General features: G+C 41.2%; 1 protein-coding gene across 2 annotated transcripts in view; it reads right to left on the bottom strand.

Moving 5' to 3' along the window:
- Positions 1 to 19,259, bottom strand: part of LOC134791225 (thrombospondin type-1 domain-containing protein 7A-like) — a 187,232-nt gene that overhangs the window by 25,379 nt on the left and 142,594 nt on the right. Inside the window, exons 5-9 of one of the 2 annotated variants that reach the window (XM_063762200.1) lie at positions 15,015 to 15,160; positions 1,993 to 2,121; positions 1,216 to 1,424; positions 584 to 689; positions 3 to 211 (exon numbers count right to left, since the gene is read on the bottom strand). In XM_063762200.1, coding sequence (XP_063618270.1) covers positions 3 to 211; positions 584 to 689; positions 1,216 to 1,424; positions 1,993 to 2,121; positions 15,015 to 15,160 — 799 coding nt within the window. Of the gene's footprint in view, positions 1 to 2; positions 212 to 583; positions 690 to 1,058; positions 1,145 to 1,215; positions 1,425 to 1,992; positions 2,122 to 15,014; positions 15,161 to 19,259 lie in introns of those variants that run through there. The other variant, XM_063762201.1, reaches the window with a different exon arrangement.

Genomic DNA, 19,259 nt, shown 5'->3' with positions numbered 1-19,259 from the left:
ACCCCGTTATGTCCAACGCATCTCAGTTCTCGGCTTCTCCGCCCAGGACCACACGTAGTATGCGGTTGGTTCAGCACACAAGAACCCCAAGGCAGGGGTTTCCACGCTGCACAGCGCGGAGCGGCGCAAGTTCTCTTCTCTTCTAGAGGCGGGCAGGGCGCGCCGCCACCGGACGCGGCTGCGGTTACGCGGCGGCGACGGACGCTGTAGCCTGCAGGATAAACAAATAAATACTAAAAAAATCGAAAGCATTACAAAATATAATGCCAGATAATCCTCGTGGTACTTTGGTAATAGAACTCATACTCTTGGTAACTTCCCTGAATCATTTAGACACAGTTTAAGACCCCGGCTTTTTACACCAATTTTATGCCGAATGGAAGAATTTATGAGTTTGATGGTTACATTCATGGGGAAGGTCCAGTATATTTTAGTTTTATTGTTTCTGATCACTAATTAAGTCTGTCAAGCTTTTATAGATATCGGATCAGAAAAATTGAGAAAACAACACTCCAAAGAGATGTTTGTCCCAGCTCCACGATAAGGAATTGACAAGTTTGCAATCATGGATAATTTTACTTACCACTGCTAGTTAGCTGCTGCACCGGATTCAGGGGGCACTTATCAGTCGGTTGGCAGGCTTCCCATTCGCTCCACTCCCCCACTTCGCAGTCGCGTGGGCAAGGGACCTGGAAGAATAATTAAAGTATGATTTTTTACGTAAGATTGCATGCAAAAGATACTGGGCATAAATTACTAAACGTGCTTTGACACAAAATTTTGTAAAGCGGCGACGGCAAAAATAAGAACTGATGCGTAAACCCCACAGACTTTGCTTTTCGTCCTTATATACCGCCGTCACCGTTTGGCCAGACAACTATTAACATATTGTCGTCTGTCTTAACTCGCATGGTTGAACGAGGGTAAGCATCAGCGCATGAGTACAGGAGGCAACGTTCTTCCATCAGCCCTGACACACGTAGCTTCCTCTGTACGCCACCACTGCTCACCTGTCTCGCTCTTACTACAGGTAATAAGTACCTAATCTTCGCTCTTACCTCACAGGGCTGCACAAGCGTAGGCATCGGCGCATGAGCACATTGGACAGGATGCAACGCCCTCCCATCAGCCCTGAGACACGTCGCTTTTCACTGTACCCCAGACACTGCACTCGCTCTAACTACTGACGTTTACGTCGCTTTGTCTCGTTCTCACCTCACAGGGCTGCACAAGCGTAGGCATCGGCGCATGAGCACACTGGACAGGATGTAACGCCCTCCCATCAGCCCTGACACACGTCGCTTCTCTCCTCTGTACGCCGCCGCCGCAACTCGCAGGACTTGTGTCGCGGTCATCCAGGTCATCGACATCGTCGTCGTCGTAAATCGCGTCGTCGTCTGCTTCGTCGTTGTCATCGTCGTTGGCTGAAATTTGGAAATATTGTAGTTTATCAAAAAAATACAGGTCATTATTAAAGAGTCACCGCGGTCAAGCGCGTCAGGATATGCAAACATCGAGTTGTTGTAGAAGAACGTAAGTTGGCCAGAAGATATTTCCCTTTTTATTGATTAGGAGGCAAACGCCCAGAGGAATCGCCTGATGGTAATGGTAATCAATTACCATCCTTCAAGGACACCTGCTACATAGGTGTAGATTCAGATTTAGATTTTTTATTTGCAGAAAAAGGGTTAGTTATATAGGTACAGGTCTTAAAATTAGGTTAATATTTTGTTCCATCTTGATCCGCTATCTCAAGACGGCATGCATATTTTATTAAATTATTCTTAAATTTACAACATTTATATATTTACATTCATATGAATCATTCCCATCTTTCCCCTCCTCATGTATGGGCCTACATGGGCCATGGGCCTACATGGGGCGGCGAGGGGTAGAAAGTGTGTTGCCAGCCTTTAAGATGGGAGTACACCCTCCCCTTCGCATGCTTTTAAGTACCCTCTTTTGCAAGATCCATAATGAGAATGTTCTTACCAGGTTTAGGCGTAGCAGTTAACTCAATGGCCACATTGCAGTCGCCCCAAGGTCCAGGGGTCCAGTGGGCCGTCGCTTCCAGAGCTGCTGGTCGGACCTCTTCCACTACGTCGCATTCCTTGCCGTTGCCTAGAAAGTAATTATAGAATTACTCTTTTGACATGTACGAGTATTATGGGATGATATGAGAATTTGTAATAGGCGCAAACCGCGCAAATTTGTATTAGGTAAAAACATATTTCTTCAGTTATTTTTTTAAATTAATCTTGTCCAAAAGCTACTTGAAGGAACTGTCATATGGACCATCATTCGTTGCGTCAGGTATACATGTGAGCCATGTTAGTCCGCCGGGAGTATAGTGACAATAAAGCCAAAACAACAGCATCGTACCACCTCGTAGCACCTGTGCCAATACATTTATGACCCTCGAGTGCCACTGTGGCTGTGAAAGGACGAGGATAACACTGCCGCAACTAGCACCACTGGCATATATCCAAGAAACCTTGCACGCTGCCTAATTGACCGAAGCGAAGCGAAGGTCTACGTTTTGACTCGGGCATTTTGCTTTCGTATGTCCGGATGTTCTCCTCTACAGGTCGCAATACTCGCAATTCTTAACCGATTCTCGTGAAATTTTGTGACCGAATTTTATGACTAAATAAAATTTTTTTGTCAATCCGGTTTTTGGAAATTTTTAAAAATGGCGGAGTCGTGATACCTGGCGCCTAAACAAATAGTCGTATCGATATCATAAGACTTTTTTCTTTTTGAAACATGTTTACAGAGTTAATAGCAAAAAATGCAGAAAAAAATTATCGCTGGTTTAGGCGGTATTTAGATATTTAATTTTAACTAATTTTAATTTGAGAAGGAGTAGCTAAATTTCGTCAACCCATCTAAGAACTATTTGGCTCAGTTTGTAAACGTTCGCTTTTTCTGTTTGCACAGAGGGTCTGGGTTCGATCCCCAGTAATTCTATGCTGGGATATTATAACTTTTTGTATTTTTTTACACATAAATTTCGTATTGTTTTTCTTTAATTTACTATACACCGTGTTTTTATTGAATTCCGTTAACTTCGGGATATAGTTAAGTACGTTTATAAGAACTAAATGGCATAGTTATTTTAAAAAAAAAAAAAATTTTTTGTTTTCTTTTTTGTTTTTTTTTTTGTTTAAAAAGTAATTAAATGTAGCATATAGCGTTGTTGTAACACGGGCATTACATTTAACTCAACCAAACAATTGAAATCTGTGACATATCAATGTCATTTCGTACATCAATCGACCGAGATTGTACTTAAGTTTAGTAGCAAAAGTATGAACTCATTCTAAACACTAATCAATATGTAAGCCGGCCCTAAGGCAAGTGTACACGCTTGTAGAGGCCTTATAGTAAAAAAATAAATTATGGATTATCTCCGAAATGGACTTAATTAGAACATCGGTGTCTTTGAGAAAGTTACTTGATTTAAGCTCAGGAATGCACCCTTGAAATTAACGGAAATCAAAAAAAAACACGGTGTATTTAAAGCTCTTAGCACCATCAAATACCTCTCTTCTTTAAGATGCTCCCAGAACTATCTGCTTGCCCAAATTTCTTCTTCTTCTAAATTCTATAACGGTTCTTTTACCTTCCAAGCGATTCGGTTGTGGAATGCTCTGCCGTCTGAGCTAAGACATGCTAAATCGCTTCCCATTTTTAAGGCTCAACTCAAAATTCACTATCTGTCACTTCCTCAAACTCGCTAATAATTAGATTCTGTCTGTCTGTCTGATTCTGTGTTGTGTGATATATGTATGTATATATGTATTTATTTATTTATTTATTTATATATTTATTTATTTATATATCTCTTTAATGTATGTATTCATATTGTTATATATTTAGTTGTGCTGGTTTTTTTTTTTTTTTTTTCCTGATCTTGCACTTCATTTATTTTTGCTACCCTTATACTTATTTCTTCCCTTCGATAATTTCTACTACCTGAAGGTTGTCTGGAAGAGATCGCTCTTTAGCGATAAGACCGCCTGTTGTTGCTTAGTTTTTTACCCGACTGCGCGACGCAAAGGAGGGTAATGTGTTTATCAGCCTATATATGTATGTATGTATGTATGTATGTTTGTTCCTATGTGGCACTCCAGAGACCAAACGCGTGAACCGATTTTGATAATTCTTACGCCAATCGAACCGTCTTACTTTTGCGTGCGTCACTAAAGACATGACAGTAATCAAAATTCAATATGGCGACAACCAGACGCCAAAATTGAAAAAAGAAAAAAAAAAAGTTAACGAAATATGTCGAGTGGGGTATCACTGAATAGGTATTTAAAAATTAGTTATAGGTTTCTTTTACAGTTTTTCATTTAGAGTGACCATTTAAAATCTATAACGTTATAAAGTTATAGTAATTCTGTTCAGTATTAATACTGCACTGCGCGACGCAAAGGAGGCCAATGTGACTATGTGACTAATGACTATCCTATAATATAAATAAAAATATTATAATGAAGCCTATATGTACGTACGTATTTAAGTATGTATGTATGTATGCAAGTATAAAAAGTTGACATACTATATGTCAAGTGGTGTCATATCGTTATGTATAAGTACCTATTTAAATTATATTTTTTACGTTTCCCTTATCATTAAATTTGATTAGAATAGGTACCTAAGAAAAATTAAATAAGCTTCGTGACCTAAACGCGGTACTCGGTTGAAAAAGCTGTCATTAGATCACGATTGTATAAAATACTATTGACAAACCCAGAGTGCTTCTGCTTCGAAAGATAGTTTTAACGACCTAAAGCGTCACTTACAGGCTACAGCTTACGGTGAGATATTACTTCATTTGGAATAAATCTTCTATCTATCTATACATATCTATACATATAATAAAGCTGAAGAGGGTCGAAAGTCTGTACATGGAAGATATTTGAAAAAAAGTTGGCTGGGAATACTTAGAATTGATAACAGAACACGTTCCAACAGTTTATAGAATTTTTGTCTGTTTGTCTGTTTATCTGTTTGTCTGTTTATTTGAACGCGCATCACGTGAAAACGGCTGAACGGATTTTGATGAAAACTTTACTAATCTGCCGAGAAAATCCCCGGCCAGGTTATAGGCTATAAAATTTCAACCCCTAAAAGGGGGGGGTAGCCACAACACTCGATTGACTTAAGTTTGCTCCTGAATCGTATGGCGCTACTTAGGAAGGAGGAGCAAACTTTTTTCAAATATGTGCTAACACTATAGAGTACCCTGGTAAACTAACAGATGGCGCTGAATTTAAAACGATGTGGCATAAATAAGCCACCGAGGAAGGATTTTGCTAAATTAACTCTAAGTTTAGAAAACCCCTCTTCTAAAAATTCAATCAATCGTACGGATAAAACAATTGAATTGATAATTGTGTTGATTTAATAATACAACAAAATTAAACGACAGTAAATTAATTGCCCCCTCATTGCACAGTGCCATCTTTTGGGGAGCTGAGTAAACATTAAGTAACCAAGACAAGTAAAAATGAGTTTACATAGTTACGTTGTGGTAAAAAAATAAACACACATATCAACACGCGTATAATTGCATAAAATTATTTAAAATTATTTATTTTCTCCGTCATGAATTATACCTAATCGTAATTATATCGCATCAAATCCATGTTCATACGTATCGCCTCCTTAAGCACTTAATAATGGCCACAAAGGTGGGTACTTTGAAAAAAAAAATCATTGACCTCTGTCATTTGCAGTGCCGGATTAACCCTTTTAAGCAAAATAAGCACTTGCTTAGGGCACCATGTCTAGGGGGCACCAAAAATTATCGAAAAATTTACGCGTTCGCTTCGCTCGCGTTTTCAATAACTTTCTAAGATATGATAAATGTGACATTCGGTTGGCGACTGCAGCAGCATTACTCTGCTGCAGCACTGTCGATTTTCGTGATAAAATGATGTGACTGATTTCCTTACTAAAAGTAAAAATGTACAACTGTCTATCAAATTGCGGTTTTGAAGTGAAAACTTCTTTAGCGGCGCTGAGCACTTTTTGAGGTGGGGTAAAAATGATAAACTGTACGAGTTTAACGTAACGTAACGCTGACGTCATGTGTCACTGACAATGTTATTCACCAAAGAACTTTAGTCATAACGTATCATAATCAGGTCAATTATTTAAAACTGGACTTTTATATTAAGCAATAAAGCTCAATGTTCTAATCTTGAACGGGTTGAAATACGAGGATCTCACAGTTACATTCTAATTTTATAGCCCTCAAATATAATTCAATAAAGCTACATCTTGATGAAATCGCTAATAAAAGTGAACTCTAGTACTGGTGAATAAAACTCAAAATATCATGACCAAATATATTTCGATGTGAGGTCTGCAAGGTAACTTTACAATTTCTATTCGAATTTTAAACAATTAATTTTCACTTCAAAAATAGTTGTTATTGTCAATAAAATTTATTGTAATGTCACCTGTCAACAATGTCAGTGTCACGTGTTTCTATAAATAATATCGTCTGGAATGGAAAATTCGTTTATTTTGAATCCCTAAATCATTAATTTCAAAATACCTACGCTATAAATTTGGGAAAGCTGATTCCAGAAATCTGCCTAAGTTATATAATATAACTTAGTTTTATTGGAGTATGTATCCATATAGCATCCAACTCCAACCATAACTTGCCTGAAATCAGGGGAGCAAAAATACAAATGTAAGTTACCTACATCATATATATTTTAACTGATTCGATTTGTAAGAAGATTAGATTCATAAAATCGTTACAAGCGTCCATTGCTAAAGGTAGCTTAGCACCCAGTGGGTACTTTCTACCCGCTTGTCACCATTGTTTGGATATTGTACTATACTACAATATTAGGAACATGCCAATTATGCTAATTATATCCTATTATTTCAGGTCATCGAAATAGAGGAAAGAAAACGACCTACGAAACCAGCTGTTGATAATAACACGACTAAGAAGTTGAAAGGTGAAGGAAAAGGGAATGGAACAGGAAAAAACCACAAGAAGATATAATTTGTTCACATTTCAATAATGAAAACAATTCTTACCTAAAACTAGGGAAAACTGGGTAGGGTGTCAGTAGTGTGGACGATGGGCCCACACAGCTTGTACTGAAGTCGACGACGAAGATATGGAGGATGTTTTGATATTATTTTTTCTATGAAGAGAATTAGTTCTTATCTTGCCCCATTTTTAATATTCCGTCTTATCCCATATGTGGGGTAATATGGTGTATTTTCCATTTATGATAATTGTTTGTACCCTTATTTATGCAAATAAATATTTTTGATTTTGATTTGAGTGCTGCAGACATTTTGGACTAGTCATTGAGTTTTCACTTCTGTCGGCACTCCCAGAGTGCAACCCGTTGTTTTTTTTTTGTATCGATAAATTTTCGCGCTAGCTTCGCTCGCGTTTTCATTAACTTTCTAACACATGATAAAGGTGACATTCAATTTTCGTGATAATAATGATGTGACTGATTTCCATACTAAAAGTAAAAATGTCCAACTGTCTATCGAATTGCGTTTTTTTATATCGAAAAATTATCGCGCTCGCTTCGCTCGCGTTTTCGAGAACTTTCTAAGGTATGATAAAGGTGACATTCGGGTGGCGACTGCATTCAGCATTAGGTACTCTGATGCAACGTTGCTGTTGCGGCACTGTCAATTTTCGTGATAAAATGATGTGACTGATTTCCATACTAAAAGTAAAAATTTACAACTGTCTATCAAAATGCGATTTTTATATCGAAAAATTTTCGCGCTCGCTCGCGCGCGTATACCTACCTTACTGTATCGTCCGACGACAAAGCTATTAAATAAAAACAATGTCCCTGGAGTAGGCGTAAGAATCGAACCATCGACGACAGAATTCGTTGCACTTCGTGGACAGGGCAAAATAGAGAGAAAAATGTTGCCATTGATATTGTGCTGGGGTGTTACTGTACATAAGCTACAAGGAACGACTTTAGACCGAGCTGTGGTTGATTTAAGTTCTCGCATTTTTGCAAAAGGTCAAGCATATGTAGCTTTGAGCCGCGTTAGGTCTCTAAATGGATTAATTATCAGTAGTTTAGACCACCGCAAGCTACTTAATAATCCTCACGATATTAACGATATTAATCTCTTATCAAATTCACAGTTCGGATTCAGACACGGAAGATCAACTGAGGACGCAGTAATATCTCTTACCTCCTCAGTTGTAGAAGACCTTGATAACAACAACAAGTGCCTAGCTGTCTTCCTAGATCTGAAGAAAGCTTTTGATACAGTCTCTCTTCCCATTCTATTGCAAAAATTGGAGAGAAAAGGAATCAGAGGAACACCACTTTTACTCTTCAGAGATTATCTCTATGGCCGAAAGCAACGGGTTAAACTGGGCGAATGTGTCAGCGAGGACGAGAACGTCCAATATGGTGTACCGCAGGGAAGCGTTCTGGGTCCGACTTTATTTTTAGTTTACATCAACGATCTCTGCGATATGACCATTCCTGGCGCAAAAATATTCTCTTATGCTGACGACACAGCTGTCATTTTTAGCGGAAAATCATGGGGAGAGGTAAAGGTCGGAGCTGAACTCGGAATGGCACACATATCAAAGTGGTTAAGGATGAACCTACTAACACTATGAAGTATTTGAACAAATTAAATTATTTTTCAGAAAATATTTTAATTTGTTTTTATCAAGTAGAAACACTACTATATAAATTATAAACTGAAATAAATGTCATATACTAAGAAAAAGTGACCAAGGCCTCCAGTGCCCCAGGCTGGAATCGAACCAGCGTCCTCTGCTATCGCGGCAGGTGCCTGAACCACTCGGCCACCGGGCCTACTAACATTAAACACCAATAAGACAAAATATGTTTGTTTCAGCATCTCTCAACCGACTTCTCAAATAGATTTAAAAAATCATTCTTGTCAGTAAATTAATTTTTCTACTTGTAACTGTCCAACTATTGAAAAAGTCTCTGAAACTAAGTATTTGGGTATACAACTGGACGAGCATTTAAACTGGTATTCTCACCTTGACCAAATAATCGGCAGAGTCAGAAAACTACTCTGGATCTTTAAGTCGCTAAGGCACATTGTACCAGGTAAAACAAATCTTACAAAGCCTCGCAACATCTTAAACGAAATTTATGTCTCCCTGGTGCAATCTGTCTTATTGTACTGCATAACGATCTGGGGTGGTGCAGCGAAAAGTCGCTTTATCTATCTTGAAAGGGCACAACGTGCACTCATAAAAATGATGTACTTCAAAAAAATTAGATACCCTACTGAAATGCTTTATCAAACCAGTGACCTTCTATCAGTTAGGAAACTATATGTTCAGCAATCAATATTGAAAAAACACAAACTAATACCCTACAACCCTAATTATAAAAACAAAAGAAATATGATCAATGTAGCTAAATCTTTACGTACGAGAACCTATTTTGCAAGATCGCAGTTTAATTCAAAGTCGTCCTACCTTTATAACAAAATTAACAGAGAATTAGATAGGTATTCATTCAAAAACATACCACGAATGTAAATTACATCTCACTAAATGGCTTAAAACTAAAACCTACGACGAAACGGAGAAGCTACTAAGAACAGAGTACTAGAATACACACAATCACTCACACACGCACACACACGCGTACACACACACACACACACACACACACACACACACACACACACACAAACACCTGTCTCATTCGATATTCACACCTTAAATCAAACGAGTAAGATCCTATCTGTATTGTTAATGCATGTCTTAGAATTAAGTTAAAAACATAATTAACTAGTAATTCTGTATAATCACCTACTTTTCTTATGTATAATTAATACAATAAAATAAAAAATTGTACTACTTATAAACCTAGGGAAGAGCGGTGTCTCCCAACACAAGCATAAGCTTACCGGGCGGCTCCATCCCCTGTATCACAAAAGATGTATATTATTATGAAATAAAGAATTTTGAATTTTGAATTTTTTTTTTAACTCCCTCAATGAAATGACAAGATTGCGAAATTTGCCGTCTTATAATACTAACTAAAAAGTGTTAAATAAAAAAAAGATAATTTAGAAAATAAAAAAACCCGACTGCAAAAAAGCTATCTTTAGAAAAAAAAAAACTGAAAAGAAAAAAACAAGTTCAGTAGTCGAGAACATTGAATCAGTTTCATGATTAACATTTCGTATGTCAATTTGGACCTTGGAGTTTAAAAATAATGTCCAAATCGCTTGTGACGGATCCGGAACGAGGCATACGAATCGTTATGACACAGATAAAACAAACTATACATTCTTATACGAAACAGCAACTTCAACAGTCGGGACCCATTATTGTCGTCAACATTAGTGCCGCAGCCTAGACTTTTAATGGGTCCCGACTGTTGAAGTTGCTGTTTCGTATAAGAATGTATAGTTTGTTTTATCTGTGTCATAACGATTCGTATGCCTCGTTCCGGATCCGTCACAAGCGATTTGGACATTATTTTTAAACTCCAAGGTCCAAATTGACATACGAAATGTTAATCATGAAACTGATTCAATGTTCTCGACTACTGAACTTGTTTTTTTCTTTTCAGTTTTTTTTTTTTCTAAAGATAGCTTTTTTGCAGTCGGGTTTTTTTATTTTCTAAATTATTATTTATGTTAATTTGCTGTATTTAATCATGTTTTCATTGTGCACAATAAAGAATATTATTATTATTATTATTTGTCTGTCTTTCCATATCTCGGGACCATGGGGTCCCGGACCTTTGGGAGGCGTGCGTGGGGCCGATGCCAACAGCGCAGAGGCCCTTTAAGACAAATTAATCTAAAGGCAAGGGATACACGTGGCGGATACCATCCCCGAACGCACAATATGATACATCCGGAGATGGTCCCCGCCAGGTGCAAAGACTATTGCAGTGCAGCACTTTTGTGCTGCGATGGGAACTAAGGTCATAGGCTATAGATTTGAATGTTGGATGGACTGGATATCGGGCTATGGGAGGAGACTAGCGGACACCTGCCGTGACAATCAGTCTCAAAATTGTATGAGACAGGTGGTGACTTGCCAACTCATAGAGTGGGCCCCGCAATGGCCGCACGCACAGTGCGACAACAGGGCAACACTTTGGAGTGGCTGTAAGGTTGTCGAGAGGTGAGTCTGCGGTAGCCAGATCCCGGTAATCCGTTCAGCAGGCCGCCGGCGTTATGACATTTTACACTTCCAACCTGGAGCATAGGTCCCGCTCTTGCGACTCCACTCTGGCCGGCCAGTCAAGGCAAGCACAGAGGCGAGGGCCAGATGAAAGTGCCCTCTGGAATAGGGGTCCGCGGTGTCGCCACTCACCGTCAGCTCGCCACAAGCCGCGGGTTTATTATTATTATCTCTTTATTCATTTCTCATCTTAAGTTAGGTTATTTATAATATGAATATAAAAGTAAAATATAAAAACACTTACAAAACAATAAAAATTAATATAAACACATTATAAAAAACCTAACCTAGGGTGCCGCCAGCAGCGGGGCAGGGCCCAAGCTACCGGTGGTCAGGGCCGCAGAGAGAGGAACCGGCGGACTATCCGCGCCGTGTCCAAGATCACCGCCTTCTGCATCTGACCCTTGATCCAACCACCTAGCGAGAGTCTCTCAAGATGTTGGTCGAGACTCTTCGCTATTAGACCGTTCACTGAAACGACTATCGGGACAATGATCGTCGAATCAACATCCCACATGGCGGTTATCTCGTGAGCCAAGTCTAGGTACTTACTGGACTTGTCCTTCTCGGCTTTCACGAGATTCTCATCATGGGGGATGGTGATGTCAACGAGCACGGCCCGACGTTGCGATCGATCTATTATCACGATGTCAGGCTTATTGGCTACAATAGTTCTGTCAGTGATGATAGATCGATCCCAATAGAGCGTGGCACGACCATTCTCGAGAACAGGCGCAGGTAAGTACTTGTAGTACGGTACTTCGCGGTCCACAAGGCCGTATAGAAGAGCAAGTTGCTGGTGAATAATCCTGGCTACGAGATTATGTCTGTGCAAGTACTCGCCGTTAGCAAGATGAGAACAACCAGAAATGATATGCCTGAGTGACTCTCCGGGACGGCGGCATGCCCGACAAATGTCGACCGTACCGTCCTTCAGGATATATTTCCGATAGTTGTTCGTCATCATCACTTCGTCCGCAATTGCACAGGCAAAACCCTCGGTTTCTCCGAAGAGGTCCCCGAATCGTAACCAGTTCACCGACGCGAGCAGGTCCACGTCGGGTCCCGTGAGGGCCTTGTAGAACCGCCCGTGTAGCACTTTACTCTCCCATGCCGCCTTGCGATCCGCAGTACTTAGTACCACAGGTTTGCGCCAGTTCTCGTTTGCCAAGGAGAGCGGCGTTAGGTTCCTGTCTACTCCCACCACATCACGATGCATCCCACACTCGTTGTTAAGGAAATAATTCCTGAGATTGTACACCTCGCGGTTGTGGAGATCCTTGGCATTTAGGAAGCCTCGGCCTCCACACTTCCGTGGGATGTACAATCTCATAACTGACGAGCGTGGGTGTAGCATGCGATGTGTGGTGAGCAGTGATCGGACCCTCCGATCCAGGGCGTCCAGCTCGGTCTGAGTCCACCTTAGTATGCCAAAGGAGTATGTGAGTAGGGGCATTACCCAGGCGTTGAAGGCGCGCACTTTGTTGCCTCCTGACAAAAGACTGTTAAGGACTTTTGTGAGCCGACTGAAAAAGCGCTCCTTCAACGACCGTCTAATACCCTCGTCCTCAATACCCAACGACTGTGACATACCAAGGTATTTATAGGTTTCTGATTCAGAGATAGATCTGAAAGACATTGTCTCAGAGAGTTGTAAATTTCTTGAATTTACAACCCTCCCCCGCTGTACATGCATAACCGCACATTTATCGACACCAAATTCCATGTTGATGGCACTACTGAAGACTTCGGTGGTTTTCAGTAGCTCCAACAAGTCTTGGCTATTTGGTGCAAATAATTTGAGGTCATCCATGTACAGGAGGTGAGAAATGACTTCACCCTCTCTCTGAAGCCGGCAACCTAGTCCCAAATCCTTCAGCAGGGTGCTGAGGGGATTCAGAGCTAGGCAGAACCACAGGGGACTCAGACTGTCGCCCTGAAAGATTCCTCGCTCAATCCTTATAAAATCCTGCGGGCCAAGGCGGTCATCCCCGCCTCCTGGTTGACGAAGGACTGTGGTCCACTGCCCCATACACGTGCTTAGGAAGGCTCTCAAAGCTGCATCAACTTTATACAACTCTAAGACCCTCCCCAACCATGAATGAGGCACCGAATCATAGGCCTTCTTGTAGTCAATCCAAGCGGCTGAGAGGGCCCCCTTGTTCCGCCGGATTTGTTGGCAGATGGTCATGTCTATGAGGAGGAGCTCTTTAGTACCACGGGACCCAACCCTACATCCATTTTGAGCGGAAGCCAGAATATTGTTTGCAACAATGTGCGCGTTGATTTTTGCTCTCAAGATGGATGTAAGGAGCTTGTATAGTGTAGGCAAGCATGTGATGGGTCTGTAGTTCTTCGCTTCCGTGGTACTACCGGACTTATAGAGCAGGAAGGTGACACCAGTTGTTAAGGAAGGTGGGAGAGAACCAACCTCGAGGGCTTGTTGAAATTGTGCTGCCAAGCGCGAGTGCGAGCATCGGAACCACTTTAGCCAGAAGTTGTGCAATCCATCCGGCCCAGGACTTTTCCAGTTCTGGGCCGTGCGGATGGCACAACTCACGTCATCGGGGCTGATGGTGACTGCCCCCATAGGTTCGATGGACTCGCACTCACGCTCGACAACACTCATCCAACTCCCCTCGGTGTGTCCGACAGGCACCGACCAGATGCTACGCCAGAAGTCAGTCATGGCAGTAGCATCCGGCGGCCGCGTGTCGGGCGTACGAAGGTTGGTTTCCTCCCACTTTCGGTACACCTTCCTTTGGTCACTTTGAAAAAGGCGATTCTGCTGGAATCGATCCACACGCTCTCTGTAGCGGCGAATACGGTTTGCCCATGCATAGACTTTCTGCTTTAGAAAGTCGATGCGCTCTGTGACATTGGCCATGTAGTCGCGGGGCCTGATATCCGTCCCCGCGAACGCCTGGTTCACAAAGCGCATTACTCGGGGGCGATTGTTGCCCCCCCTGAAGCAGATCAGCTTTGCGATGAGAGTCCTAAACGAGCTGATACGTCGCTCGATCCGCGCTTGCCATGCAGGGACACCTCCGACGATCCTAGGTGCACGTTCAGCGTCCGGAAACTTGACGCGAGCAACACGGCACGCCGCGATGGCTCCGCAGTACATGATCGAGTGCGTATCATCTAAATCTTTACTAGTCCGTAAATATGGCTCTAGTAAAGCGTTTAGGGCTCCCATTAGCGCTAGATTGCGTCTATTCATAGGCAGACGTGGTAATCGTGGCCTAGAGTTGGTTGTGGCGCGATACTGCGTAATCGCCTCTTCCAAAGTCCTCCTCAGTTGCTCATTAGCAGTCGTACTCACATTCTGACTCGCGAAGTCCCCCTCGTCGGTACAGAAATCAACCCGTGGCGCCGCCGGTGCCATTATTATTATTATTATTATTTCAAGCTCTGCTCGCGAGGTCTACAGCTCACAGAGCCACTAGTTTCTAGTATATTCGAATAAATTTATTCACCTAATTTCGACATTGGCTGGGTGAAAATCTGGCGTTAATCGATATTGATTTTTTGTTAGGATTGAATAAACTCATCAAAGCATTGATACAAAAGTTTGACGTTGTTTGCCATCGTCGTGGTGTTAGGCAGAGGCACAGACTTGAAACATGCGGAGTCGCTTTCTGTAGGTATGTATGCTTCAGAGGAAGGCTAATGATACTTAGAGGACCCTAGAAGATATATTTTTGTGCTTCCTGAACCATGCTTCAGATTCGTTTGACCAAATTATTTCAAAAATATGAATGTAAGTCGAACATCTTACCGTGTGGTAACCTCCGAACGCGCCTCGTCCGTACCAGCGCACCGTCCGTCCGCGGCCTCCACGGCATCCATTCGGCGAGAGAGCAGTCTTCTCGTAAGATACAGACGCGTGAGGTCCCGACGCGCGCTAGGGCTGAGCCGCAATACCTGTAATTAATATCAATCAATAAATATTAAATAAAGGACCATGGGCAACTTTGTATGGAGCCTGGTCCAAAAACCAATAGAAATGAAGTTAGGTCGTTAGATAGGTATTTCTATGTACTTCATTTCGTTCTATCGGCACAAAGCGGAAATCCATTGCAGAACTGAGATATTGGTATTTTAGTCAAAATGTCGTCACCTTTATTACCTGTGCAATAGAGTCCAAGTAAGTAAATGAATGCTGCAGGGTAGATGTTCGCGCACCGCCGGGCGACCGCGGCGTATGGGATTGTCGCGCTCGCCCGGCGGTGAACTCTTTTGCCTAGGTAATAAGGATGACGACATTTTGACTAAAATACCAATATCTCAGTTCTGCAATGGAATTCGGCTTGGTGCCCATAGAACGAAATGAAGTTTATAGAAATACCTATCTAACGACCTAATTCTCAAGTCTATTGGTTTTTGGACCATTTTGACGCATAGTCCTTTGAGTGAACATTTATAGTCCAAGTAAAACATCTGGAAAAAAACAGTTGGTCTTATAAAAATTGCAAAGTAACAGCTTTAGAAATGATCATTTGTCGGATTTTAAGTTTGTCAAATGTTTAATATGGGAAAGATTGAGTTGACAAACATGCAGTTGGTAAAATTTGGTTGGGAAACGAAATTTGGTCAAAAACGTTTCGGTAAATTAAAAGGACCCCATTAAAAACAGTACACTAATTTAAACTTCCTTAGTTTTACATGTTATTATTTATGAAAACGGGACTTAATCGCGTCTATCTTCGAGACCACAGGGACAACGTCCTCAAAACATCAGAGGAAATTTAGAAACAATTATTTATATATTTAAATATAGGCGATTAAGTCCCGTTTTAATAAATGATAAAAAAACAGACGGAGTCACGCGGCCACAGGCTTTGTCAAGTATAAGTAAACTAGTTATTTAGTTTTTATACTAGTTAGTAATTAAAATTAGACAGCTGTAAAAAGTTCTCATAAAAACGTCCTTGAAGGTCAATGTTACGTATCGCTTCCCAAAATATAACTTTAACCCGTGGGGCGCCCTACTATCACAGTAGTAGTAATATTGTCTTCGGTTACCGCGATAGTTACTCATGAAATAGAACTATTGAAACGGATTATATCGTGTATATTGAATTCATACTACACCCCGACGTTTCGAACCCTTTACAGCGTTCGTGGTCAACGGGTGACTCAAAACAACAACAAAAACAACGGGGGTCTCGGGTGGGTAAAGGGTTCGAAACGTCGGGATGTAGTATGAATTCAATATACGCGATATAATCCGTCTCAATAGTATAGTAGTAGTGTTAGTATCACACGTGTGATACTAGGGCGCTCCACGGGTTAATATGTATTGACATAAGTATAGCATCTTCCTGAATAAAGCCCGATTCTGATTCATCAACTTGTTCAACGGTTTTGATCTTATTTTGATACGACATCGAAGATTTCATGCTGATTGGTCCATGCGTGAGATACGCGCCAACAACTAAGACGACCGTCAAGGCAGGGGTGCGAAACTCCTCCCTTCGGAAAAACTCGGCCCTGTTCGGCTCAGCATTGCTCCGAGCTATTTTTAGGGTTGACACAACTTGACGTCCCTTTGCGTGCACGTCCACAGATAAGATAATGGCTTGAATTTTGACAATCCTAAATAGCCGAAAGGGACAGCATGATTCGACCCTGAACCGCTGTCAAACTACGGTTTTGTAGGAAGTTTCCTGTCTGTACGGTATCGGTTACTATTATTTATTCTGTGTGGTATTAAAACCAGATCAGAACAAACCAAATATTATTAGAATCAAGTTCCCGATCTCGATTAACTTGCCGCCCTATCTATAGAAGTTTATCTCTTTAACGACGCCGCATATTGCTCACCGTCTGGCCGTTGTCACGAAGGCAGTTTCACGCCAGTTGGCTACCCGATAAGGAACCCAGTCGTGCATACATCGCAATTTGTGCACTCAAAGTGCAACCGGTACTAGACGGAGAGCTAGCTACGGAAATAGGTTTGCAATTTATAGAGCAACGAAATCCCTCTAGTTAGTGTGGCATACTATCATTATTAATTAATTCGGGCGCCTGGCAGCTGTTCAGCGGTGGGTGTGAGAGGTGTCAAATAAATTGAAGGTGTACAATTTTATAGAGGTCTGAGTTTGGTGTGATATAATAGCAAATTATGTATTTAATTCGAATATAACATTGCCAGGCGTTTTAATTGGGGGAAAAGTAGTAGTAGGTGACGTCCAAAATGCGCAAAGCCATCTCATTTACTGGGTCAAATTTAATCGTGTTTCGTTACCCAAAGGGTGAAAACGGGACCTTATAGTAATAAGGTCCCGTTTTCGGTCCCCTCTATAAATTGCACATCTTCAATTATTTTTACAACCCCTTTGTTGCCCAACCACTGTCACACCCACCGCTGAACAGCTGCCAGGCGCCCGGATTAATTAATAATGATACTATGGCACACTAACTAGAGGGATTTCGTTGCTCTATAAATTGCAAACCCATTTCCGTAGCTACCTCTTAGACCATACGGTAAGGCATGTGGTCTATAGTCTGTTGTTGTTTGCATTAATTAGTGTTAGGTTTAAGTTCATACATTTGCTACTAAACGCAAGTAAGTAATGTGGAAATATGGCCTTAAGTATGAACGGGAGTTTATCGCGAACACTTATACTTATGTATAGTTTTGAAATTTCTAGAGATGTTAGATCTGTCTGTGCTAAGCCTTACCTACCTACATACCTGCATACTTGCTACATACTTGCTAGTATATAATGGCATATGTACGCATTATTTAAGTCAGAATATATGTACCTATAATATAATCTCATATGAGTACGAATTAATGTAACCATACCTAGGTACCTATTTATGAGTACGAATACTGTTTCCAATAAGTACTAATTTCCAGATACGAAACATTCCCACAAAATTCATGTTCCAGCGAAATTTCCAAGTAAATTATGCTATATTTCGCACGAAACTGGACATTATACGGAACACGGAACAATGTCCGAATGTAACTAACGCCACGGTAATCAACTCTTACTTTCAAAAGCTCATATGTTATATATGCACCTAAGCACCAGTTCTAATTTAATTCTTAAGCAGCTGCAATAGAGTTGGTATTCCTACGAAAACTCCAGTCAGTTTGTGACTTTATATTTGTTGATATATACAGTGTTACATCGTAGCACAAAGGTTCTTTGTTTGCATGCTGGAACAGAAATACTGACCGGATTGCGTAAGACTTTATGTTAAACTTACAGGGTGCCTATATACACTCGGCGTCACGGAAATCGCACACCCACGGATTTTTGTTTCAAGCCGTTATAAACCTTATGTTGTTGAAGGTAAAGTATGAGTGTGTGGGATCATTTTAAAGAGAATTTAACCCTTCATTTAAAAACAATGCAATAGTTACTAAAGAGTAAAAAAAAGGCACCTTTTTTAATAAGAAATAAAAATCGTATATTCATGCAAAAAAATCAACAAATTAAAACACAATAAAATCAACAAATATCGGAATACAAATGCCTAAAACTAAACTTAAAACCTAGTGTTGTCTCCTCTGGCCTTAATGACTGCTTCCATGCGAGCCTTCATGGACCTCACGAGAGACACGACGTATTCTTGAGGAATAGCATCCCACTCTTCAATGACGGCATCTCGAAGCTGTTCCAGGGTCGCAGGTGCAGGATTACGTGACCGCACCTTCCGATTTAGCTGATCCCAAAGGTGCTCTATGGGATTCAGGTCCGGACTCCTTGCTGGCCACTGCATGACGGTGATCCCAACCTGATCAAGGTAGTCCCGAACAATCAACGCTGTGTGGGAGCGGGCGTTATCCTGCATGAATGTGAATCCAGGACCGACAAATTCGGCGTATGGAACCACATGGTCCTCCAGGATCTCTGTGACTGTACCGATGAGCAGTCATGGATCCCTGGCCTCGACCACCACCAGTGCGGGAAACACATACGAGCTCGGTTTTGCCGGCGAGGGAAATGCCACCCCAGAACATGCAGGATCCTCCTCCGTATCCGACGGTTTCTTCAAGACAGGC

The sequence above is a fragment of the Cydia splendana genome, chromosome 6 (assembly GCF_910591565.1).
Source record: "Cydia splendana chromosome 6, ilCydSple1.2, whole genome shotgun sequence".
NCBI lineage: Eukaryota > Metazoa > Arthropoda > Insecta > Lepidoptera > Tortricidae > Cydia > Cydia splendana.
Note: the sequence above shows the minus strand (reverse complement) of the source record. Positions and strands in the feature narration are given on the sequence as shown.